The sequence below is a fragment of the Panthera uncia genome, chromosome E1, assembly GCF_023721935.1.
Source record: "Panthera uncia isolate 11264 chromosome E1, Puncia_PCG_1.0, whole genome shotgun sequence".
Taxonomy (NCBI): Eukaryota; Metazoa; Chordata; class Mammalia; order Carnivora; family Felidae; genus Panthera; species Panthera uncia.
Window position 1 is genome coordinate 24,850,810 of NC_064814.1, and position 25,015 is coordinate 24,875,824.

General features: G+C 56.8%; 2 protein-coding genes across 2 annotated transcripts in view; both read left to right on the forward strand.

The window, feature by feature from the left end:
• The first annotated feature begins 4,441 nt into the window (after window positions 1-4,441).
• Window positions 4,442-9,232, forward strand: RPL38 (ribosomal protein L38). Its single transcript, XM_049637752.1, has 5 exons — window positions 4,442-4,513; window positions 4,712-4,750; window positions 4,914-4,974; window positions 8,312-8,434; window positions 9,158-9,232. The coding sequence occupies exons 2-5, from the start codon at window positions 4,748-4,750 to the stop codon at window positions 9,181-9,183; spliced, it is 213 nt and encodes a 70-aa protein (XP_049493709.1). The 5' UTR covers window positions 4,442-4,513; window positions 4,712-4,747; the 3' UTR covers window positions 9,184-9,232.
• A 5,381-nt stretch (window positions 9,233-14,613) lies between these two features.
• Window positions 14,614-25,015, forward strand: part of TTYH2 (tweety family member 2) — a 37,890-nt gene continuing 27,488 nt past the window's right edge. The window contains exons 1-2 of the mRNA XM_049637725.1: window positions 14,614-14,757; window positions 21,628-21,800. Coding sequence (XP_049493682.1) covers window positions 14,629-14,757; window positions 21,628-21,800 — 302 coding nt within the window. The 5' untranslated portion in view covers window positions 14,614-14,628. The remainder of the gene's footprint in view (window positions 14,758-21,627; window positions 21,801-25,015) is intronic.

A 25,015-nucleotide genomic window follows, 5' to 3' on the forward strand; every position in this document is an offset into this window, starting at 1 on the left:
TTTGCACATTCTGGCAGGCTGCTCCCAGGGTGCTGGGTGGGTTTTCTCCCTTGTGAATCGAGCATCATGGTTACTTCCTCCTGGAGGATTTTCCTTGGGCCCACCCGGCCTCCCCAGCCTGGACTAGCCCCCTGCGGTCCCCATCTGGTCCCACAGTGAGAGGCACTACTTACTGTACACACAGCCCTGATGCGTCACTGACTCCCCTGCTAGTCTGGGAGTTCCTTGAGATGGGGACAGAGATTGAAAGGATCTGGTGTCTGTGTTGTCACAGCTGTGCGGGGTGGGGGCGCTGGCACAAAACTCGAGCGGCACAGACTTGTCCTGAAAGGTGTTGCTGGGACAGAGAAAGCACCCAACGCGGTGCCTGGTTAACGGCGGCCTCTCTAAAAACGGCTGGAGTCCATTTACTCCATCAACGAGCTCTCTGGGCAGGTGGTTGTTCGCCCTCTTACAGGCCCTTGCAGGTGCAGTTGGGGGACGGGGGCTTTTCTCCCACTCCACCCTCCCCCACACCAGGGCTGCTGAGGGTCTGGCATCTGGTGGGTAAGGGGCGGGGGGCTGCTAATCATCCTACAACGTTCAGAGTGACTCCTGCCCTGGAAGCTCCTACCCCAGTCCCAAAGGTCGGAGGTCGGTAGTGCCCAGTTGGAGAAACCCCATTCCAGCCTGACCAGTTATGCTTTGTGGCTTCTAACTCAGGGGCCCTGAGGTTCTCTCCAGCTGGGGAGGGCAGACTGGAGGAGGGGAGTCACCCATATTCCTTTAGTCTCACCATCCTGGGTCCCCCCAAAAAGCACCGGCTCCAACACTGGCCCTGGACTCTTTCCCTCCCTCCCATCCTTTTCCCAGGGAACCCCGTTCAGCCAGAAACACGGCAGACTCTCCCCTCCTGAAAACACTCAGGGTTTATCTTATTTTTAATTTTTAAAATTTATTTATTTTTCTTTTGAGAGAGACAGAGACAGCATGAGCGAGGAAGGAGCAAGGAGAGGGAGAAGGAGAGGCGGGGAGAGAGAGAGAGAAAGAGAGAGAGAGAGAGGGAGAGAGAGGGAATCCGCACTGTCAGGGCAGAGCCTGATGCAGGACTCGAACCCACGAACCCTGAGATCATGACCTGAGCTGAAAACCAAGAGTCGGATGCTTAACCGACTGCACCCCTGGGCGCCCCCTGCAGCGTTTAATAAACAACTTCCTTCCGAGGTGGCTTGAAGGCCAAAGGTGCAAGCCACGCGCACAGGCCTCTCGGAGACTTAAATGAGATAGCACATCCGGAAGCACCTGTGCCTTCAGGGACAAATACCACACTTGTCCCTTCATACCCGTCCTGGGAGCCCGGATTTCAGAAGGCGGCAAGGGGCTGTTCCCTCATGTTCCATTTCCAGTCATGGCCTTGGCACGCCCACTGGCGGTTGTGACACTACACCCACGGGCAGGGGGTGGCTTCCAGACCTCCTGGAGCGAGTGGGGATAACAGGAATTCAGCTGTCATTTCAGTTATCCCAGGAAGCTTCGCAGCAGCCCCATGAGGAAAGAGAGAGGTAGGTGACCCCCCACACATCGCATTTGAAGCAAGTAAGTGAAGGAGGCAAGCCCGGAACTGGCCACAGGCCATTGTGCCCTGATGCCTATGGTGGGCAACCCCAGGGTGCCAGGCAGACCCACAGAGCAGCTTGGGGTGCCACTCCTCTACCCCTGCCCCCCTCATGTAGACCATGAGCTCCCCCACTGGAGGGGGCCCTGCAAAGGCCCGAGTGGAAGCCTGGTTGGCCATCTCACCACTTGGCATCACCCTTGGTTCTCTGGACGTGAACCCCACCAGCCTTCCCCTGCTGACACACTGACTTCCTGCCCCTCCCAGTGGGTCCAGATCACCCATTCCCTGCAGGTCTGAAAGGATCTGGAGCCCAAGGTGTGGCTTTCCAGAGGGAGAGGACGGAAGGCTGTCTGGCTCCCCAAGGGTGCAGGGGAGACTGAAATGAGACCACCGGAGGGCTTGCCTCCCCCCAGCACCCCCTCCAACCTCTTCTCCCCACCCCCACCCCCAGACGGTACCTGCCACACTGAACTATTTCCAGAAACCAAGCTACGCCGGACCACGGAAGCCTAGCTCTCACGTCTGGGGGTCTTTATCTCCTGCAGAGCCTGTGCTGCGTGGGTCTCAGCACCACCAGGGAGGATTCTGTCAAGTGCGGCACCGGCCCCCCACTCAGAGATGCAGACTTTGCTGTCCCACGACCATCTGGGATCATCTGCCCGTGAAGCATGACGAACGTGCCTCTAGGCTCCTGGCCTCACCTTCCAGAAGCTGCTGTTCATTTTCCTAGTTGTGCCCCTTGGGGAGCTGGAGGGAACTTTGGGTACTTGAGCCAATCTGCCTTCGTGCTTTGTAACTACACCTCTATGTTCTCTTATTATACAGTTCACGAGGGCAAGCACCTATCTCTCTGGGATCTCCGCCCAAAGGGAGGTGCAGCCCCTCCCCTGTCCCCTGTCCCCTGCCCCTGTCCCGTAGGTCCTGTAGTGGAGAGAAACACCAGGCATTCACGCAAGAAATATCTTGTGGACCTACTATGCGCCGAGCGCTGCTTTGTCCTAATTAATTCCTCCCTCCCTCCCTTCCTTCATTCGCACTCCATTTAGTGAGTGGTCTCGGATGACAGAATCCTCCCTGGTGGTGCCGACACCCACACAACACGGGAAACTCCACAAGGGGCCCAGGGCGGACCCCGCGGGAGGTGACGCTCACAGTCGGAGACCCCTGTGAGGTCAGCAGGGGCCACCCACCATGCACGTATATACTGAATCTTGAGACTTATCAAATGACGCCGAGCCCCACTCTGGTCTTCAAAGAAAAGACGGCGCAAATGTCTCGAAAGGTTAACGCTGTCACACAGTCTATCAGGAGTGTGTCTGCTGTGCCAGTGACAAGTGACAGGGGTCAGAGGTGAAGAGTCCTGCCGGGCAGGACTTAGTAACAGAGGGGACGACCTGGAGCCAGGAGGTGCCAGTTGGTTGGGCTGAAAAACCGGTTGCTTGCGGCTGATCGCTGGGGGACAAAAGACCAGAAAGTCACCAGCCTGGGATGGAGGAGGGCTGACAAAGTCAGGCTGAGGCATTCGGGGGTGTTTTTCTCAGGTCAGAGCTGAGGCTCCCATGATTCCCAGGCTGGACCCCAACCTTCAGACCATCTAAAATGAGGCTCCTGCCAATTAAGGTGTCCTACTATTAATACCCAGATGCCTCTGTATACACATAGTTTGGCTTCTTTTAAAATGCTCCCTAGCACAGTTGGAGCCCTTTGTGATTTCCCTGGGGCAAGGACTGTCGGTTTATCCTTCCCTGTGTTCCCTGGGAAGATGCTCAAGCTGGGCTTGTCTAACAGAAGGCAGGGAGGGAGGGACGGTCGGACGGATGGAGGAGAGTAAGTTCAAAGTACAGTTCACGGCGAAGTACTCCTTCGCTTCAGGTGGGTTGCTCTATAATAACGAGCACGCTGCAATCACATCCTGTCGTGCGGTTGTTAAATTGGGGGGAAACAAAATATAATCAAATGTAGACATTTGTAGAGAGGTTGAAAATAGACGACAAGCGGAGGATAAAAATAAAATCGATACCCTCAGGCTTCCCATAGCCTGCCTGAAAAGACGTTGTGTGAGAGCTGAGGGTAAAGGCCTGCGGAGAAAACGAGGTCAGGCATGGGCTGGAGGCTGGGAGGAACCAAAGGGGCAAAGGAAACGCTGCCTGCCCAGAGCTGCCCGCCCGTTTCAGGGGCACCGCCTCCGAAAGCAGCGGCCAGGAGTCTGGGCTTAGGATCTGACCACCGTGGGTTCGAGTCCTGGCTTCACCTCTCTCCAAAAGGACAAACCTTCATTCGCCCCGTGGGAAAAACTGGGGTAACGACGAGAGCCACCTGTCACAGGTGCGCCTGGGGATCAGAGGCTTAGCACAGGGGATGCCCCATGTTATGCTCCATCAATGTCAGCTACTGGAAGTATTAATTTACCCTTATTGCACACCAGTTCTTAAAGGAGTTGGAAGCAGCATGACGGATTAGACGTCCACAGACAAGGCGATCAGACAGAAATGTGAGAAACCCCTAGAAAGTTCTAAAATGCACATTAAGAGGATCCCTTTATTTAAACAGGAAAATTTCTGAGTAGATGCCCAACGCACAGATCGAATGAAAGTAGTAGATAATAAGTGTTCGGTCTTTCAACCGGATCTGAAAGAAAGCCTAACAAAGCCTGGGTGGGGGACTGGGGATGGGGAAGGTAAAGAGAGTGAAGGGAGGAGGGAGGCGGCCCACTTTATTCCTCGATCTGCACTATTAATATGGGCCAGAAGGGGGCAGAGATGCTGCAACGGGAAGGACAAACGCCTATGTAATTCTTGACCCTTTGCAGACACCGTACCCAGTTTCCTTCGGGGGAGGGTTTAACTGCCAGGAAACGGAAGTCTCGCTCTTTTCCGTCCTCCCTTCTTGCCGCTCGCCGCGAGTGTCTCTTGGGCGGTAAGTGGGGCTCTGGCGGGTAATCCGGGGTAATCCACGACCGGGGGAGAGCTGAGGAACCCGGGTGTGGATCGAGGGTGCGGGGGAGGAGGATGGAGTGCGACGGGGTCGGCATTTCGGGGTGGGGGTGGGGGAGAGGAGCGGGGGTCGTCGCGCCTCCCCGCGCCCCGTTGACGCTAACGCTTGTCTTCTCCGCAGCTGCCTGCCGCGCGCTCGCCTGCGCCCCTCGTAACCATGGTGAGTACGGCCCCTGCCGGGACCTTCCCGGGGAGGCGGCGGGGCCCCCGGGGCGGGGGCGCCTGAGCAGGGGTCTCCGATCCCCGCCAGGGACTGGTGGCGATGGTTAAGTCATAGCCAGAAAAAGCGTGTCTGTGCAGCTCATTGCCCGTTTGTGTTGCAGCCTCGCAAGATTGAAGAAATCAAGGACTTTCTGCTCACGGCCAGGCGAAAGGATGCCAAGTGTAAGTGGTCTCCCTGACCGGGCGCGAGGAGCGAGCGGTGGCGGGCGCGCGGGGCGGCCCCTACCCCGAGCGCAGTCCCCCGGCGTGTCCCCGGGGAGGCTGTTCCCGCGAGTGCCCGGCCGCCGGGGAGCGGCGGTTCTGGCGTGCTTCCCGGAAGGAAGACCTCGTTGGGCAGCGCGTTCCCTGCTCTGCCTGATGGTGAGCGCTTTCAGAGCCGTGCTTAGTTCAGAACAAGGTGTGCGTTCCGAGCAGAAGCCTTGCTGGGTGGAGGTCGGGAAAGGCGGGTCTCCGGACCCTGACTCCAGCGTGGCACTTTGGGCTGGGGGCCCGCGGCGGTCAGGGTCCTGGCCCCGCGCCCAGGGAACCGCACGAAGTCGTCGGACTTGGTTTCCCGGCGTGTAAATCAGGGAAAGGAAGCGGTGCGTCCGAAAGCTACAACAGCAAGCTTCGGATTGGTGAGGTCGCGGCCCCGGTGCCCAGTTCTCGGCGTTCGCACCACGCGTGGGAGGGAGTTCTGTTCTCGCTTTGTTGTCGCGGCGGGAGGTTTGGGGGCTTGTGCTTAACGCGGGGTAGATGTTGAGTTCGTACCTTGGAGGGAGGGTGCTTTATATTTAGAGCGAGCGAAGGAGAGAGAGAATCTTAAGCAGGCTCCACGCTGAGCACAGAGCCCAACTCGGGGCTCGATCTCATGACCCTGGGATCATGACTTGAGCCTTTGGTGGCCGCTCAGGAGCCCCCTTGGGTTTTTTTATTTTTGGGGGGGTTTGTTTGTTTTTTAGCCCAGAGTCGTCCTCTTCCTGCTACATCAAATACTCCTTAAAGTTTCCTTTTCCACTCAGACGTGTCATTAAGAGAACATGAGATGCCCTGAACATGGCCTGGCGTCCTGCTGACCTATTGACGTGGTTCAGGACCTGGTTGTCCTGTCTGGTGCTCTGTCCTTGGAGGGATGAAAGTGCACGTGGGCTCACAGGGTTGGGGGAGGGGGTTCCCATCTGTGTCCTTGTTGCCTTTGCGCCTCTGGTACTTCTTGAGATGGGGGCCGTCTGTGGGAACAAGTAGCATCTGGTAGGGATGTCTGTCCGGTGGTTCTGGGGACCGCAGGTGACCGCGTGTGTGTCGTGTACTGTCGTGCTTAGAGAGGTTGTCTTGACAGTTTCGTTCGGACCAGGGGTGGTCACACTGCCTGCCTGAGTCACATCCCAGCTCTGTCGGTAAGTGGCCTTCCTCAGCAGAGTAGACACAGCACCCCCCTTTCCTTCAGTTGAAGATGGGACAATAGCATCTGTCCCGCGGGATTGGTGCAAGGATCACATCAGAGGGTCCTTTAGAGACCTCAGTATGTTGAAGAAACGGCCCCAAATCTGTCAGATTGGTTTGCGTTTTAATTTGGGAGCGTGGTTTTCCTGTGGCCTGTGAGGTCGGGGTTGCTCCCCTGCAGACATAATAGGGTGTTCAGTGTCGGCTCAGTAAATTTTTTAAAAACTGAATTTATAAATATGTGTAATATAAAGCTTATTTTTACTTTTTAAAGGTTATTTAGTTACTTGGAGAGCAAGCTTACGCACGAGTGGGGGCGGGGCAGAGAGAGACAATCCCAAGCAGGCTCTGAGCTGTCTGTGCAGAGCCTGATGCAGGGCTTGATGTCAAGAACCGTGAGATCATGGCCTGAGCCCAAATCAAGAGTCAAGACACTCAACCGAACGAGCCAGCCAGGCGCTCCCATAAAACCTGCTTTTAAGTGTGCAGTTCGCTGGCCCAGAGAATGTGCTCGCTTCATCTTCAGAACTCTTGATCTTGTAAGACTGAAACTACGCTCCTGAAACAGTAACTCCCCGTCCTCTCCCTCCAGTCGCCGGCAGCCACCATTCTGCCTGCTTCGTGGAGTGGTGCTTGTCCTCTTGTGACTGGCTTGCTTCGTGTAGCGTAGGGTCTTCGTGGCTCATCCACGTCGTCGCGTTTGTCAGAATTGCCTTTTTAAGGCTGAATACTCGTCGTACGGACGTGCCCCGTTTGGTTTCTTCGTCCGTCAGTGGGCATTCGGTGTCTCCTCTGGTTGTTTTGAATGCTGTTGCCTTGGACACTGGCATAAAGTCTCCTGTTTCTGCTCTTGGTCCTTCGGGGTGCAGGACCGTGCCCAGAACGGAACTACCGCACGCTCTGATAATGAGTAAACGTCTCTTCTTTAAGAGATCCACGGGTCTTCCCCGCAAACGTTGAGCCTGATGTGTAGACATAACAGCAGCTGCTAGGGGCAGTGCGGTGCCTTCGCTTTAACGGGAACGTTAAGGTAGCAAAATAGGTTGGTTTGAATGAATACCCAGTTTTCTGGATTTACTAAAACATAAGCTGAGGCGGCCCCTGCCTTGGGCGGGCTAAAGGGCTTCTTCCTGTGCCATGTCTGTCTTCTCCGGCAGTTACTGGCAGAGACGGAGTTGTGGGTTGTGAGTCCGAGTTAATCTTGCGCTGCTTATGCGGGGGCTGAGCGCTGGTGTCGGGTCAGGTATGGGGCTGAGACGCCAGAGCCCTGTGCATTCCCCAGCCAGAGGATTCTTGATTGATACTGATCATCCACTGATACGATAATAACGAATTCTGGGGAGAGTTTGGGCTGTTTCTAAAGTTACGGTGGGGAGTTTTGATGGGCACATGAAATGGCCGTAACATACGGGGAAGCGAGTGGCCTCCAGAGCAGACCACGCCATCCACAGACCACAAAACTTTGACCTTGCAGCGCTGAGTTTGAGTTACACCTGGGACTCTGTTGTCTGTGCTGTGGTCCTGGGAGAGAATTTGGCAGTAGGAAAGAGGCCGGAAAAGGAGTTTCATGAATTTAAGAAAAGCTTTAGCATATAACTCACTGTGTAGGTGATCCTGAAGCAAGCTGTTCCCATTGGCCCAGGGGATGTCCTCTCTGGAAGGGAACTGAAGGGAAATGTAGTGGTTTTTGTTTTGAGAGAGAAAGAGAGAGCGCTCCTGGGTACAAGAGGGAGGGACAGAATCCCAAGCAGCCTCCCCGCTTAGTGCAGAGCCCACAGGGTTCAATCTCGTGAACCTGAGATCATGAGAGCCAGAGTCAAGAGCTGGGACGCTTAACCGGCTGAGCCACCCAGGCGCCCGGGAAATACAGGTTTCTGACAACTTATTAAATACTGAAGTCTTAGAGGACCTCTTGTTTTCTCTTTCAGCAGAGGCACGGTACAGGGAGGAGAGCACAGCCCTGTCCGTGGTTGCAGTCCAGAGTGCCCCTTTCTGCATAAATACAAAGCAGGTGCGCTGCCTGACATCTCTTTTCTGTGACACAGTTTTTAATTGCTCATTCTGGTCTGTTTGGTAGCCGTCAAGATCAAGAAAAATAAGGATAATGTGAAGTTTAAAGTCCGATGCAGCAGGTACCTTTACACTTTGGTCATCACAGACAAAGAGAAGGCAGAGAAACTGAAGCAGTCCCTGCCCCCAGGTGAGTGAGTTTGGAATCAGAAATGTGGAATGTGCATGTGTCTCCATCTTGTTCCTTGAGTTGTCCCCAGATTTAGGAAGGTGCACGTGTGGCTTGTCCTAAGTATCTGCTTTTGCTGTTGGTCGTGCAAGGAGTGAATAGTCGCGGTCCCCAGCGTCCATCCCATACCAGGAATCGTTTCCTTGGCCAGAGGGCAGTTTGTTTCATTCCCGTTCGTGCTTTGCTAATGCAGTGTGGGGCACTCGTCCGTTCTCCCCACAGCCCTGCAAGGTGGCTACTTTACTGTACCAGCGGTGCAGGTCGGGAAACTAAATGCTATAGGCTGTGAGCATAGGTTGGACGGGGCCCTTCCTGCTGGTGGGAGGACCGAGGGCCATGGGGGACACGGCCCGGAGCACAGTGCTCCCAGAGTCTGCCTCTTGACCGTGAGAAGTTAACCGATAGGGCCTGGCTTTGTAAGCACCTCTTGAGACTTGTTCATGGAGGCTGTGAGAAGAGGAGTGTGTTTTGTTTATCATTACTATTACTATTACTATTACTATTACTATTATTATTACCATCGTCGTCAAACACTATTATTTTAAGCAAAACCACCTCAGTATGCTTAATTTCTGAGTTTTGTTAACCCTCTTTAGTTTTAAGTACAAAATCCAGACAAGCAAGAGTAACTCAAAATACAATGTATGTTTTGGGTGGCTCACTTCTGTATCTCTTTTCTCCTAGGTTTGGCAGTAAAGGAGCTGAAATGAACCCGGCACACTGATTGGAACTGTATTAAAGTTTTAAAAATTCCTAAAACGTCCTTTGTCTTTGAGGGCAGGAAGGGAAATGTTACTTGGTCACGGCTTGGTGGGAACAGGCGGGGGGTCCCGGTTGCTACCTACTTGGTGTCCCTCATCTTTGGCCGTGATCCCAGTGGATGAATAGAACCATCCTCTTTTTAGCCTAAGTTTGAAAATAAATAGATGGAAATAGACGGAAGAGCCAGGTATTTGTGGAAGTAAGCCAGCGTGCCCTCGTGGGATTTAGAAGTCATTTAGGTAAAGTGAGCTTCCTGATAACGAAAATGGTAGTTACGAGGTGGAGTTGATTGGCCGTCTTAGAAGTGCGGAGCCCGCCCATCTTCCCAGCAGGGCTGCGTTCAGATCCACCGCGTGCTGTGGAAGGTCTCCCTCGACGCAGGGTAGGCATGAGGCTTTTCATCAGACTGAAACACTTGTTTCCTAAGTGCTCCCGCTCAGGGTAAAGTGGAGCGGAAGGGAAGAACGTTGCGGGGTGTAATGAGATCGTTGCCGCGAACAGAGGAATGTTAGTCTACGAAGTGGGCCAAGCTTTCCAGGGAAGAGGGAACAGGAAACAAGATCCTGGGACTGAAAGACAGTCTGATAAACCCAGTTGATGGTTAGGGGGGAGGAGCCGGGGTTCCTGCCGCAGAGATCTGACCCTGGGCCTTACGGCAGTGGGGTGCACATCGAGTTCACAGGGGTGGGGGGGTGTGAATGGGGCCCACTGCTCAGACAGGCCCGTAAGGGTATTCCCAGCATGAGCAGTGCAGGCCCCAGCCAGCCTAGGCTCCTTGGGGATTAAATCCCAAGTTCTACCACTTGCCAATTAGCGTGATCTTGAGAAATCACCTCACTGAGCACCGTGTGCTGGTAACCAGTCCCAGGGAACTGCAAACCTGTCTGCTCACTGCACCTTGATCTCACAGTCACCGTGGACAAGTCCAGCAGGGATAGGACCGTGCTTTCAGAGAAGAGACCGGAAGATGGCTTTGACAGGCGGTGGCGGTGTCCCGTGGTCAGCAGGTGTCTCCCTGTGCCGCTGCAGGGCAGTGAGCCTCCGAGGATCCCCTCCCCTCTCAGGACAGTGGGGTTGGGCAGGTGCTGTAGGATGCACATATTTCAAGCAGAAAAAACATTGAGGCCGACCAGCAAAGTGCCTCCACACGAGGTCCCTGGTACAAGTTGTGTGGGCTCCCGTGTGCAAGGCCCATGCAGGGCTGGGTGGGGTTTGCTAGACCGCCTTTCCCAGCGTTGCCTGAGTTTCCATATCGTTAAGGCAAATAACTATTGACCCTTCCGTGGTTTATTGTAAGGGGAAAGGAGCGAATAGTAAAAGGTTTTGGAACCCTATCTGGCACCTGGCCATTTTGAGATGAATGAGGGCCATATCAGGATAGGCCACAAGGTGGCGACACGCTACAGCAAATGAGTGGTCTCCAGTGCCTAGTGTCTCGAGCTGGTTGACAAGATCAAATCCATTCCCAAGCAGCTAAGTGCCTGAATTCATTAGTTGATTTTTTTTTTTCCTTTTCCCTATAGAAATTCTAAAGCCGTAAGGGAGTTATTGAGTCTAGTCGTGAGCGGCACGGGTTTCTTCCAGGAGGGGTCCACAGGCGCTCGGTGATCATTGACCAACCCAGAATGGAGCACCTTCCGTGGCTTCCAGTCTTCTCCATTCTTCGGGGGTTCGAGATTCCCAGGAAGAGGGCAGGCTTGCCACTTGGGCTCCCTTTGTCCCAGCACATTGTCCAGAGACCAGCCCCAGCTCCTAGGAGACAAGCCCCGTGGGCATTTGTCTGGCCTCGGAGTCTAGAGGAGGCACCCTTTCCTGCCGTGGATCTCTGCACTGGCTTTTGCCTCAGCCATTTGGGGCACTTTTTCTAAATTCGCCATGATGGCCAAGGCCAACTGCAGAGATGATTATTCGGCTGGTTTGAGGCCTAGGTGTGTTCCAAGCCCTCGAGTGGCCAGGGTCACCCGCTGCGTCGCTGAGGTCAGCTTGTAGGCTCGGGTGAGCCCATTCGTGTTGCACAGCAGGTGAACGGCCAGGTGCGGGCCACGGCTGCCGGTTTGGAATGGGCGCGGGGGCTGTTCTCACGTCAACTCCATGAAGAGTTCCTGTTCCTCTTCTGCTGTTTTGCTTCACAGGCTGGCCTGCCTAGGTCAGCAGGCCCCTGGAGAAGCAGCTAGAACGATGGCAGTTGATCACTGTCTAGCTGGGTGCAGACTGGCCCAGCAGGTTTGGGTGTTCCACGCTGCACCCAAGTAGCTGCAGGGATGGCCCTGAGGGCGAGCTTTTGTGGTTTGTCAGGTGTGTGCAGGCCTGCCCCTTGCCCCGCCCCCTCCCTCTCTGGGGCCCAAGCCTCCGCTCTGGCACGACGGTCCTGTACCGGGTTCAAGGTCAATTCCCCCAAAGTAGGAGGGGCCACCTCCCAGAAGGCAGACCCCTCCCACTTGAGGTCTCTGGCTTCTCCCCTAAAGCACTTAGAGTTCGCTGCTGTGATCTAATCTTCTGGAGAAATGCCAAATCCTCAAGCCTCCAAGGTGTTCCGGAGGCAGGGTCAGCAGCTAGAGCCTTCTGTGCTATTGACCGAGAGGAATGGGAGGGCAACCATGCACGTGGCACCGGGCAGAGTGAGTTCCAAGGCCACATCCTCTTGTCTGCACCTGCCCTGGGCCCTGGGAAATCGCTCCAAGTACATTTTCCTCTGCAAGCAGCTGTGGCCACGTCAGAGACCAGAATCCATGTGTGAAATGGCCCTTGCGTATCTCTCCCCATCTTTTTTTTTTTTTTTAAATAAAGGTATTATTTTTTTTAATGTTTATTTTTGAGACAGAGACAGAGCATGAACGGGGGAGGGGCAGAGAGAGGGAGAAACAGAGAAACAGAATCTGAAGCAGGCTCCAGGCTCTGAGCTGCCAGCACAGAGCCCGACGCGGGGCTCGAGCTCATGGACTGTGAGATCAAGACCTGAGCTGAAGTCGGATGCTCAACCGACTGAGCCAGCCAGGTGCCCCTAAAAGTATTTATTTTAAAGTAAAGCTTATTGAGGTGTAATTTACAGTGAAATTCACTTTTTTAGTGTGCAAGTCTATGAATTTTGACAAACGTTTATAGTGGCATAACCATCACTGCAATCCATATTTCCATCACCTGGAAACGTTCCCTCTTACCCACTCTCCCGCCCTGGTGGGGCAATCAGCCCTGATCTGTTCTCTGTCCCTGCAGTTCCCCAGTCTCTCCTTGCCACCCACCCCCCTCAGAGGACTCTGGGATTGTCCCCTTCCACACCCTTACACCGGATATTGGCTCAGAACCCTCCCCCAGGACACCCCAAGTTAACAAGTCCCCCCTTCCCAACACCAGACTCTTGAGAGCATTGATCACTGAGTGGGGTGAAGGCCACCTCTCCTCCCCTAGTAAACTTGAGACCCCATGCAGAGAGGAACACGGGTGTTTCATGCATCACCGTATCCGCTAGAACAGAGAAGGGGCTCAAAGTTTGTTAAATTCATGAAAACCCCTATGAAAACCCCTATGAGAAAGGCGTGGTCCACGGCCTCCTGTGGCCCCCTGGGCGCGTCCTCTTTGGGCATGCGTAGATGAGATAGCCACAGCCAGGCTCCGGGGACCATCCCCTGACTACAGATCCGCAAGCCCTCTCTGGCCCCTGGCCCTTTGATAGGGGTCATGGTAGGGACGTCGGTGGTCCACCAACCTCTAGCAGCCACGCTTTCAGGGCACCCAGCTCCCCAGCCAGAAACTCAGGAGTCTCTCGAGTCCCCTTCTTCACCCCTGTCTCTGGCCCCCTTACGACCACCCACAAGACCGTGTCCCAGCCCGACCTGTCCGTAACTCCGCTCCCACTGAAACCCCGGCGGCCCTCCACCCTGACCTCATCCTCGCCTCAAGCCTCACCTCTCCTCCCCCACCCCTGGCGTCCTGCGGTCACACCACACTGTTTGCAGTTCCAGAACCGACCTTCTCACACCTGGCCCTCTGTGAGTGCTCAGCATTCTCAGGGCCAGGCGACCACGAGAGGCTTCACCGGATCTCCGACTACCACCAACCCCGTCTGTGTCTGCTGACTCTGCTCCCCTTTGCTTTCCCCCGCAGCCCCCTCTAAGACGGCGGTCTGCAGATTTCTGTGTGCGCCATTAGCAGCCACACCCTGGAGCGCAGTGCCCTCGGCCAAGGGTTTCCATCGGCCCTGTTCAGTGCCTGTGGTGCATGGCACATAGTAGGTGCTCAGTAAATACATGCTGTTGACGGTCTTATGTCCTCCCGCCCCCCCTCCCCCCCCCCAGATGTCCAGCCCTTCCCTCCCTCCTGGTCAGCTCGAGGATCCGTTCCTCCAGGACCTCCTTCCGCCTGCCCCAAAGAATCAAGCTGCTCTTCCCAGGCCCCAGTGTTTCCAAAGCCGCATCAAGTCAGTTGTTTGGGCAGATGGCTGGGGGCTCCCAGGACAGAGCCACATCTCAGTCCGCGTGGTTTACGAAACCGATGCTCCATAAATGATGGGGAGTGAATTTAGAACTAGTGACCCAGGGGCAGACTGTTGTTCCCCGAGGCCCCAGTCTGTCAGCTTACTTAACTCTCCTCTGGAAGCCCTAGGAATGGCTGTCTCGACTCTCGGGCCGGGACGCACTGCTCGCAGTACTCCCTGACGCTCCACATCCTGGTTTGATAATAAGTGATGAGAACCCAGGGACCTGGAGACTGCTGTTAAGAAACAGGAGCGGTGGGGCGCCTGGGTGGCTCAGTCGGTTAAGCGGCCGACTTTGGCTCAGGTCATGATCTGCGGTCCCTGAGTTCCAGCCCCGCGTCGGGCTCTGTGCTGACAGCTCGGAGCCTGGAGCCTGTTTCCGATTCTGTGTCTCCCTCTCTCTGACCCTACCCCGTTCATGCTGTCTCTCTCTGTCTCAAAAATAAATAAATGTTAAAAAAAAAAATTAAAAAAATAAATAAATAAATAAATAAAAAGAAACAGGAGCGGGGCGCCCGGGTGGCTCTGTCGGTTGAGCGTGGGACTCTTGATTTCAATTCAGGTCATGATTGTAGAGTGTGTGCTAGCAGCTTGGAGCCTGCTTGGGATTCTCTCTCTCCCCCTCTCTGTCTCCCCCCGCCCCCCTCCAAATAAATAAATTTAAAAAAACAACAGGAGTGCTTGGGTGATGTTTTCACTTCTCCTTCCACCACTTTGGCGCTCAGGGCCAGGACAGAATCCACAGAAGGAAAAGGCTGCTGACTGCAGGGCCGACCCCCTGCAGCCCGAGGGCGCGCCCAGGGCGAGGGTCGAGCCCGGGAGGAGCTAGGCGGGGCGGGGCCTGCACTGGGGCGGGGCCGGGGCGGGGCGTCCCGGGCGGGGTAGCGGCGGCCGCAGCAGGCGGGCGCACTCGGGTCGAGCCATGCTGGCCGCGCGCGTGGAGTACGTCGCGCCCTGGTGGGTGGCGTGGCTGCACAGCGTCCCGCACCTGGGCCTGCGCCTGCAGCCGGTGGACAGCACATTCAACCCCCGCGATGAGAGTTACCGGGAGGTGAGTTCGCGCCGCCGGGACCCGGGTCACGGCCGGCGCCCCAAGCCCCCGCGGCACCCCTTCCCCCTCCCGGCCCGCCGCGCTCCATACGCCTCTCCGACCCGCCCCCACTCTCCCCCCGCAGCCTCGTCACCCCTCTCCCTTTCTCCCCCGGGACGCTTGGCCACGGCCTTCCCGTCTGGGAACCTCGTGGGCCGGGGAAACTGGAAAGATGGGAGTTATGCCCGGGATGGGATACGGGGAGGAAGGGCGCGGCGGCTGCGCGCGGGGGAAGGGGCCGAGCGCGGGGGAGCGGGTATTTGTGGCGGTACCCCGGCAGCTCCTGAGCGAGCTCGGGATGCCAGAGGCGCCTCGGGCTTTTCTTCCGTCTGCGGTTCCAAGACGGGCGCTCTCTTTCCGGGTGTGTGTGGCCTGGGAGAAGTTTGGGCAGAAACTGGTCTCCCCGAGCTCAGCTCCGCAGCGCCCCTCCCTCCGCAGCCCTGCCTGCGGGGCGGGAGTCGCTGCCGACACCTCTGCCTAGGCCCCTCTTGGACGTCTGCAGGGCTGGGGGAGGTGGCTGAGTGGGCAGCTGGGGGTGATTTCCCCCCAAGGCCCTGGATTTCTGGGGTCTTGGCTTCGTGGCCGGCCACTCCCCTCATCCTCTCATTCTGCCCTTTCTCCGCTCGGCCGGCCCTCCCCTCTGCCGTTTCTGTACTGCCCTAGGGGGAGGGGCTCCCCAGACCTCCAGGCCCTGGCGGAGCTGCACATTTCTCCCAGCCTTCTGGGTCTGGCCAAGGCCTCCCCGGCCTCCCGTGGCCCAGCTGAGTCAGTTCACTATTGGGTCAAAGATTCCGGCTGAAAAGCCCAGGATGGGACCCATCTTGGGACTTTGACCCCTGGTGGCCTTTGCCTGCAGAGTGTCAGGTTCTCAGGCGTGATCTGCCAGTGTGGGGCAGGTCGGGGCAGAGTGGGGCCTCTGCTGGGTCTAGAGAGGCTGAGCAGGAGGCTGAGCCTGGAGTCAGCTGTTCGCCTGTTCCCCCACCAGGCCTTTCTCCTGCAGGGCCCCGGGGATCCTGATCTGGCAGGGTGTGCAGTGCCCCGGTGGTGACGGGAGTCTAATAATAACCCCTAGTGTCCCTGTCGCCCTCAGGCCCCGGGCACCTGGGGCCTGCCCTTCCAGAAAGAGGAGGCTATCAGGACCCCTTCCTGCTAAGACAGTTGGGCGGGTTAGCCAGGCTCCCTCCTAATATGTGTTTGCCCCTCCCTCTCCCGGAGCCCAGCCTGTGGAAGTCAGCCTTCCCTGAGAATGTGGCCGCCTGGGGATAGCTCCAGGGAATCTTCCGCTCCCAATGAATGCATGAAAAGAGGCGGATATGATTTCTGAGACAGCTGTGTTGTTGGGTGTGTGTGTGTGTGTGTGTGTGTGTGTGTGTGTGTGTTCTTTGCTGTGTCCCAAATCCTGCGCCCAGATCCTGCACCCAGGGTCTCCAACCATAATTTTATTCTCTTCACGGAAAGAAATCTAAACTGGCTGAGACAAGAAGCCCTGGGGGCAGGGGTAGGGTACTCTCCCTCCCCCTCCCCCACTACGACCCCATAGACAGCGCCTGTCCAGCCAGCATCTGTGGCTGGCAGGGCCTGAACCTCCCCGACCCCACCAAGTCCCATGGGCAGGTGGCCGCTGAGCCAGCGGGACCCACTCACAGCCCCCTGCCCCTCTTGTCCCAGGGTTTAGACCCTGGCACACCGAACTGGGCATCAAATGACTCCCAGTGATGAGCGGCCCTCCTGGCCCTTCTCCTGAGGGCACCGAGTGCGATGTGGGTGTGAGGGGCCAGGATGGGAAGTGTGGCTTGGGGTGTTATTTTAGGTGGCTCATACTTGGCTGAGTTCCTCAGTTGTCTGACCATGGGTCTCTCCTGGAAGTCCCTTTCCTCCCAAGTCCCAGGTCAGTTAACACCACGGATCGGGCACCTTCTGCTGTCAGTCATCGGAGTGCTCCACAAACTAGATTGGGGCCAGGGTTGTGCTTGGTGTGGGGTCACGTGATTGCCAAGGCCGCCAGGGCTTCTGGGCCAGGGCTTCTGGGTGTCAGGCTACCGCAGCTGAGTAGGTGGGGCTGGGGCTCTGCCATCCAGCTGTCTGGGTTGGAATCCCAGTTTTATCACTTACCGTGTGTCATAGCAGGTGTCTGTCCATCTCTGAGCCTCCCTTCCCTCATCTGCAAGTACCGAATGAGACGTTGCATGAGACACACTTAGTACATAGAGGGACATAGTGGGACCCAGTGATACAAATCATTAGATGGGCTGGGGGCTCAGTAACGTGTCCAAGGGCAATACTTCTCTCGGGCGACAGAGCACTGCATCCGGCTGTGTCTCTTTTCCAGAACAAGAAACTTGGGTTCCTTCCTTCAGCTGTGCCTTCACCACCCCCCCCCCACCCCCCCAGTGCAGGGAGACCAGATGAATTGTCTTAGTAAAGTTCCAGATGCCGTGCAAATGTTCGCGGTGGCCACGGTCAACGTGCAAGAGCCACACGTGTGCTTCCTGTTCCACCTTTCCTTTCCCTGCTTCTGTAGACCGGGTGTCCTTTCCAGATGTGCATGGTGAGGTGGAGGAGAGGTTTTCAACTTTTTGCATTTAGACGGAGAGGTTTGCAACGTTTTGCATTTAGACGTGGATTTCCACGTGTTAATTTTGGATGGTGCTTCAGTTCCTAGGCTCCCCAGAGAGTCCCAAGTGTGTGACCTCAGGCCAGGGGTGGGGACAGCGTGGGGGCCGGACCCAGAACTACAGGGCTCCCCCCACCCCCTTCCTTGGGGGCAGCTCTCAGGAGGAAAGGCCCAGCTGGGAGCCGGGGAGCCAAAGTTGGAATGAGGAAGCCCCATTCATTCAGTCTGAACACTGAGTCATGGTCATGGGACGATCACGCTGCGCCCCCCTCCCCTGCTGGTGGTGGGGGGGCTTAACCCTTCCCTCCAGTGCTGCAGCTCCCCTCCCTCTGGCCTCACCCTCCGCCCCCGGGGCTCGCTCACTTTCTAGCTGTCTCCTGACCTCTTGGGGTGAGGGGGACCCAGGCTGTCGCCCCTTCCCCTGCCTAGTGCAGAAGCCCCTCGTGGTCCGCGTTCCCAGAGTACAGATCAGTCAGTGCCGCCCCACCTTGGGTCCTGGGTTCGTGCTCTGGGTTTCTCATCACAGAGTGACAAACCAGAACTAATTGAAGTCACTTTGTTGGGGGGAGAGGCGGGAGCCCCGAGCCCTGATGTGGAGCTGCTGTGGGCTGGTGTTGGGCAGAGTGGGGAGGTGGGAGCTGCCGGGCACTGTGGAGGTGGGACTGATGTGGGAAACTACTTTCCAGGCTCTGTGAGAGCAGGGGACTTGTGAGCAGAGCTCCCAGCTCCCTTTGGAAGGGAGGTTTGCTCTCCCCCACCCCCACTGCCACCGCACATAGGGACTTGCAGTGTTAATTAGGGGCAGGAACATAATTGTCTCTCCCAGGATGGCAGGTGACACCCAGGCGGCTGTGGGGTTCTGCTGGTTAGGCTTCCGCTCCTTCCTCCAGCTCCTCCTTCCTCCTCTTCCCCCTTCCCCAACTTCCTCCTTTCCTTCCCTGCCCTCCCCGCCGTTGCACCCTATCCCCCCAGCACCCAGAGAGACGTCTGGAGGTGAACTGCTAACCAAAGAGCCCCCCTGCATTTGGGTTTCCCAGGCCTGGCCTCTCCCCAGGCTGGGCTGCATCACCGGGAACCCACTTGAGGCAGCTGCCCAGCTTGGGAGGCCCTGCCCCCGGAACTGGGCTCACAGGGGGCAGGGGGCTCTGAGAGCATGACCTAGGGGAGCCAGCACACAGACTAAGGGCAGCAGCTGGCTATGGTTTGCAGAGACTGAAATGGCACCAGCCCATGTCTAGACTACCGCTTAGAGGTCCTCCCTTGCTGGGTGGGGACGCATGGCAGAGTGGTGGCTTTGCCTGTGTAGGGAGAGGTTGGGAAGGGGGCCGGCCAGGAGGCCAGCTAGAAGTCAAGGGTAGCCGGGAGGAGGTCTGGATGTGAACCGCTCTCTGAGGTATACAAAAGGTCTGTCGGGGTTCAGGTTGCTTTTTTTTTTTCCCCCGTTAGGAACAACTTAAAGGAAAGTGCACACTCTTAAGTGTGCACCTCAATACGTGTGTGTGATACCATCCTGAGAGAATATTCCCACCTCCCCAGGGCTCCCTCACACTCCTTCCCAGTCCATACCCTCCCAAAGGGAATTACTGTTCCCACCTGTCACTACAGATAGGTACGCTTCTCTAGGGCGCCTGGGTGGCTCAGTTGGTTGAGCATCTGACTCTTGATTCTGGCTCAGGTCATGACCCCAGGGTCACGGGATCGAGCCCCGGGCTGAGTGTGGAGCCTGCTTGAGATTCTCCCTCTCCTTCTCCCAGCCCCCGCCCTTCCCTCTCTCTCCCTCTGCCGTTTCCCTGCTTGCTCACACACAGGCACATGCCCTTTTTCTCTCTCTAAAAAAAAAAATAATAATAATAAAAGCATAGGTGGGTTTCTTCGACGTTGAACTTTATGTCTGCCGTTTTGCCTGGCCTGTCTCCCCCACCGCTGTGCCCGTGAGATCACCGTTCGGCCGTGTGTGTAGCTGCAGCTTTCTTCCCATGGCCACGTAGTATTCCAGTGTATGACTATAGCACGTCGCACATGTATCTGTTTTCTTGTTGGTGGACGTTTGCATTGTTTCCGCCCTTGGGCTGTTACCACTGCGGTGAACGTTCATGTCCGTATCCTGTGGGGACACAGGCCCTCCTTTCTGTAAAGCAAATATCCTGGAGCGGAATTGCTGGGTTGTGGGCATATGCTCGTTGTGCAGCGGTTTGCAGATTGGTCAGGGGATCCCTGGGTTTTAGCAGAGGGGCCTCGGGGGCCTGCGAGAGGGTGGCCAGGACAAAGCGTGTGTTTTCGGTCCACTCCTCAGTGAGAAGAGGCCCTGAATAGCGGGGCTCCGCTAAGCAAGCATGTTTGAAGCAAACGTTAAGCTGCTGGAAGAGGTTTGAGAAAAGTCTGTCGGTGCTCATCAGTGCTGCCAGACTTGAGCGGGATACAGATCTCCTGGGACCATCCCTAGATGCCGTTCTGACTCACTAGGGTGCAGAACGAGGCTTGAGGCCCATGTTGAGCGGGTCAGTGAACTTTGAGTAGTGAGCCCCTAACATCCAGTCTTCCTTGGCCCCCTTCACCTTGGCCCGGGGCTGCAGGACCCTCTAGTGAGGACAAATGGGCTGGGGGCAGGAAGGGGGCCGCTCCTTTCTACTGTCTCACCTGGGTGGGGGCCTCCCGGATCAGTCACGGGACAGGCGGTGCCCGGCCACACCTTGAGGACTGCAGGGACCCTTCTGCAGGGGTGATGTGTTCAGACCCACTGGGCCTTCCCAGCTGCCTGCAGGTGGGCTTACCGTCCACGCTGCTGAGGGAGGGAGGCGAGTGGAGAGGCGAGTTCCTGCAACAGCAGTGATGTATTTTTCCCAGGTGGAGGTGAAACCACACTACGCCCTCCACCATCCCCATTCCCAAATGAGCCATTGCCCCTGCCCACTTCTGGACTGTCCCCACCAAGCTGGCCGTTTGTCCCTAGGCTCAGAAGCCTGCAGGTGCAGGCGATGGGCTGAGCAGGTGGAATCAGGGTCCCCAAAACCTCCCAGGGCCAAGCAGCCAAGCAGAGAAAGACAGGGCGGACCCAGCAGGTGCCTCACTTCTCTGAGCCCCCGCTCCCCTCCCCCCTCGCCCCGCCGAAAATTGCCCCCAGCCTGAGGACAGCAGAGCCCAGCCTCTGTGTTTCAGGGTTGTCTCCTATGGGTACATGGCCCTGCTCAAGTCTGGTCTCCCACCTTAGACCAGGAGGTCCTGGGCTCCCAGCCCAACAGTCCCAGCCCGGACTAGAGGGCAGGGGACTCCAGACCAGGAACCCACCCCCCCCCCCGCCCCGGGGGCACGTGGGGAGCAGGGTGAGGCTGTCAGCTCAGGAGCCTGACTTACAGCCAGGTCTGGCCCTGGCTGGCGGCCACCAATCCTGGGGCCATCTGGTGTCCATCTGGCTGAAGCAAGAGACTGGAGGGCAAGGAGGGGAGTGCCTCCGGGCCGCCTGACAGACGGCAGCTCTCTTTGCAGGACCCCGAGGAGCTCCGCTGGCCTGAGACGGGCTTCAGAATCTTGGGCTTTCCTGCTGCCCTTGACACCTGGCGGACATCTATCCCTTTACGGATTTAGTGAAAGGGACCCCCTGGGTGCATGTTCTGACCTCTCTCCTCCCCCTCCAGCACAGCCCTGGCTTCTGGTTTCTCTGGAGGGACCCCAGCATCTAGAACAAGGCTCAGAGGAAGCAGATGTACCAGGCGTCCCTTCCTGGCCCTGGCCCAGGTTCCGCTTGGCTTCTGAGACATCCTGCCCAAGCCCTGTGTCCTCCAAGAGACCACGGCCCTCAGACCCCCGGGGATGTCCCCCTCCTTGTCTGTCCCCCAGCCACGCAGCTCAGCACCCACAGCCCCCACTGCCAGCTGGCGGTTCCTGCCTTGTCTCTTGGACATCTCAGGGCTGCTCATCAGGCAGGGCTTGGTCCCTATCTCCATGCAGGTGCATAAGCCACCAACCTCAGCCCAGCTCCTTCTCCCTCACATCTGCCCCCGCACCCCCCCGCCCAACCCCGGTGCCAGGCCCCGTGTGGACAGGGCGAGACCCTCAACTGTGGGAGGAGGGAGGAAGGGCAGAGGAGAGGATGGGTGACCGACCACGTGCAGTCACGGCCCCTACACTCACAGCCTGAGTGGGAGCTCAGGGCCCCGGGGCAGGGCGCCTTCCGGACCTGCCCTGGGACCAAGTGCTGACCCCAGGCATCTCCCCTGTAGTCACTGATGTTCCTGGGGCTGGTGGCCGCCGTCTGCCTGGGCCTGAACCTCATCTTCCTCGCGGCGTACGTGGTCTGTGCATGCTGCTGCAGGCGGGACGAGGCCATACAGACCAAGCGGCGCAACTCCTGCTGTGTCACCTGGACGGCGGTGGTGGCCGGCCTCGTCTGCTGGTGAGTGTCCCTGTGTGCACTGGGTGCCGCCTTGCAGACCATGTACCCTCTCCCTCCACCACCAGCCCCTCACCAAACCCCAAGGGGTTCGTCCGCTGTCTGGCCACATCCTCCCGACCGAGTTCCGGGTACCTTGATGGCAGAACCCTTCACAGGGTGAAGGCGTTTCTTGCGAAGCAGAGGGAATTGGATTCGTGGGGTGGTGATGGGGGTCTCCCTAGTGCGCCTCTGTCCTGGTGCAGTCCTGTGCGGCCTGGCCGGGCACGTGCCTGCCCCCATCGGCAGCTCCTGGAGCAGTTTGCCGGACGGCATTCCCGGACGGAGGGGGTGTCTGCTGTTTGCATCGCAGTACCCTCCCGGCTGGTCTGCGAGCTCAGAGAAAATTTGGCTGCAGTCTCCATCAATTCCATCTTCTCAAGAGATCAATAGCTCTTAGTGCCTTCAGACGGCGCATGAGGGTTTCCAACTCCGTGCCAGAGCCCACACCCCCCGGGCAGTGTCCACACACACGCTGGGTCTGTTTTCGGGAGTTGCTTGTATGTTTCTTGTTTTCGTATCTACAGAGGTTTTTCCAAAAGCCTCGGATCCACCCTGAGATGCTCCTGGGGGTGGTCACCCTCGAGGCGTAGAGACCCTCATTGCCAAGTGTCCATTGTATCCAAGAACCCACAGTGGGACTTAGCTCTCTGCCTCAGCGGCAGGATGAGAGGCGGGCAGGACGCAGTGATCCTGGGCCGTTAGCCTCACTTCTCTACTGTGGTCTCTTCTCCATTAGAACATGGTCACGTCCTGTCCTGCCTGCAGCGTAAGGGTCCTCTAAGCCAAGGAAGGAAGGAACGGAAGCAGGGTAGCAATGATGCCAACATTCTGAGCACTAGGGCTGGTGGGGGGGGCGGGGGGGAGAGCAGGGAACGTGCAGCCGGGTCCTAAATCATAAACTGCCTGAGTCAGGAGTTCAAAGACGAGTCTGACGCCCAGCAGAGAGGAGCTCCCACAAAGTAACCAGAATAAAGGCCGCCTGCTGGAGGGGGGCAGGGGGCAGGAGACAGTGAAGGAAACTGTAGTGCTTACCACACAGCGAGCCCTCTCTGGGAACTCAGATTAAAAAAAAACAAAAAAACCTCTACAAATGACAGAAGAATACTTTGGAACAGTGAGAATGACTTTATGAGGGTCAATCCCAATAAGCAATAATTACCAGCTGTTTAAGGAAAACTCAGAACAGAAATGTGACGTGACTCATCCTTCAAAATTCTACATGCTATTTGCACCAGGCAAGAGCGAGCCGGCGGTGAGCACAGGCGCTAATTCTGCCTTCTGTGGCTCCTGGTCCACTGGGAAAGGCAGAGAATTACACACTTGTTTACAATTACAAACTAAATTACAAACTGAGAAGTAAGTTCGGAGGAAAGGAACAAGCGTCAAGTTGGATGGCCGACTCGAGTCGGGCATTGCTGGGTGATGGACGCCAAGATCCATAGGGTGACCAGGCAAAAGTGGGGGGCAAGGTAGGAGGAGGTACTTCCAGCCAGAAGGAAGAGGAGTGCGTGCAAAGGCCCTGTGGCAGGAGGGAGCACAGGACATTTAAGGAACTGGAAGAAGCCAGTGAGGCTAGAGCAGAGAGAGCAGATGACGGGGCTGGGGTGGGGGTGCTACGGGGATCTTGGGGAACAGCGGTAAGTAGAGTGGCTGACAGTCACCTTCACTGGGGTTGTGCTCAGATTGGAAGGAACGGAGGGGTAGAGTCAGGGGGGGTGGGGAGTAGAAAAAGCGGGAGTAGCGGGGTACAAGGTGAGGTTGGGGGGATTGGGGGGAGATGTTGTGTTGAGCTCTGCCAGTAAGGATCCTGGAGAAGAGAGGAGATTCAATCCATAGAAGAAAGTACCAGCAGCAGGTTCCCGAAACGTCAAAAGGGGTATGAGGAGAGCTCCTTGTGTTTTTCTGTTTGGGAGACAGTAAATTTATAGCTGGGAAAGATAGACAGGGCCATCACTGCATTTATTCTGTCTCTTTCCTCGAGCAGAATGGTCCACGTGGCCCAGGCAGGACCCATGACACCCGGCGGGAGCTGGGAGGCCCTCGTTGAACAGCCAGGGCCATTTCTGGTCTTGAAGACCAGGTGCCCTCCTGGGCCAGCTCCAATAAATCCGGACTAGGAGAAGGCAGAGAAGTAGAATACCTCCAATCCCCAAAACAGCAAGAGATGGAAAGGTGTTGGCTTCAGGCCAAATCCCCAGAAAACACTAGATCATGACGCAGGTGACTAAAGGAGAAAGTTAGAAACGCAAGGGGCAAACAAAAGGTGTTTTTCCGAGCATAATAAAAATTAAAAAAAAAAAATTTTTTTTAATGTTTATTTATTTTTTGAGAGATACAGACAGAGCCCAAGGGGAGGGGCAGAGAGAGGGAGACACAGAATCGGAAGCAGGCTCCAGGCTCTGAGCCATCAGCACAGAGCCCGATGCGGGGGCTTGAACTTACGAACCGTAAGATCGTGACCTGAGCCGAAGTCGGACGCTGAACCGACCGAGCCCCCCAGGCGCCCCTAAGTGCAGTGAACTGGAATGAAAGCTGGTTGAACATGCGGTTGAATGAACGGAACACACAGCGGGACAGCAAACCGTGGCCAGCGTGTGTGTGTGTGTGTGTTTGTGTGTGACTCAGAGGAAGCGGTAGGGACTTTGCTGTCAAATAAATGCACGTGCTCAGAGCACACTGACACGGTGGGCGCAGGGTGGGCGCCCCTTACCTGCACTTCTAACAGGCGCTCCAGGTGATTCTGTCCTGTGGTCCACGAGCCACTTTCCGAGAAACACTGAGCTCGTGGCTGAGCCCGCCCTGGGAGGAGGTTTCTGTGAAGTCTCCCTAGATCCTTCCTCTTTAAGGAGAAAAGAAAACACGTAAGTGCATGCCCATGTGCATTCATCTCCCGCCCCCCCAGAGGTAGTGTTTGTTCTGGGTGAGATCTCGGAGGCTGCACAGTGAACCCCCAGTGGCTCAGGTCGGACGAAGTCCGGCACATGACGTTGGCGAGATGTGAGATGATGTGTCCCGGCTGGAATGTTGGATCAAAACCAACTAGATGCGGTTTCACAAGGACAGATTGAAAGTTCTGCTTTTGCTTAAAACAAAACGAAAATCAGAGCGGCACTACAGGCAGGAGGGGAGAGCAGGCTTGATCCGGTGGGGGGGGTCGTAGGCCGCGGGGTCGGCGG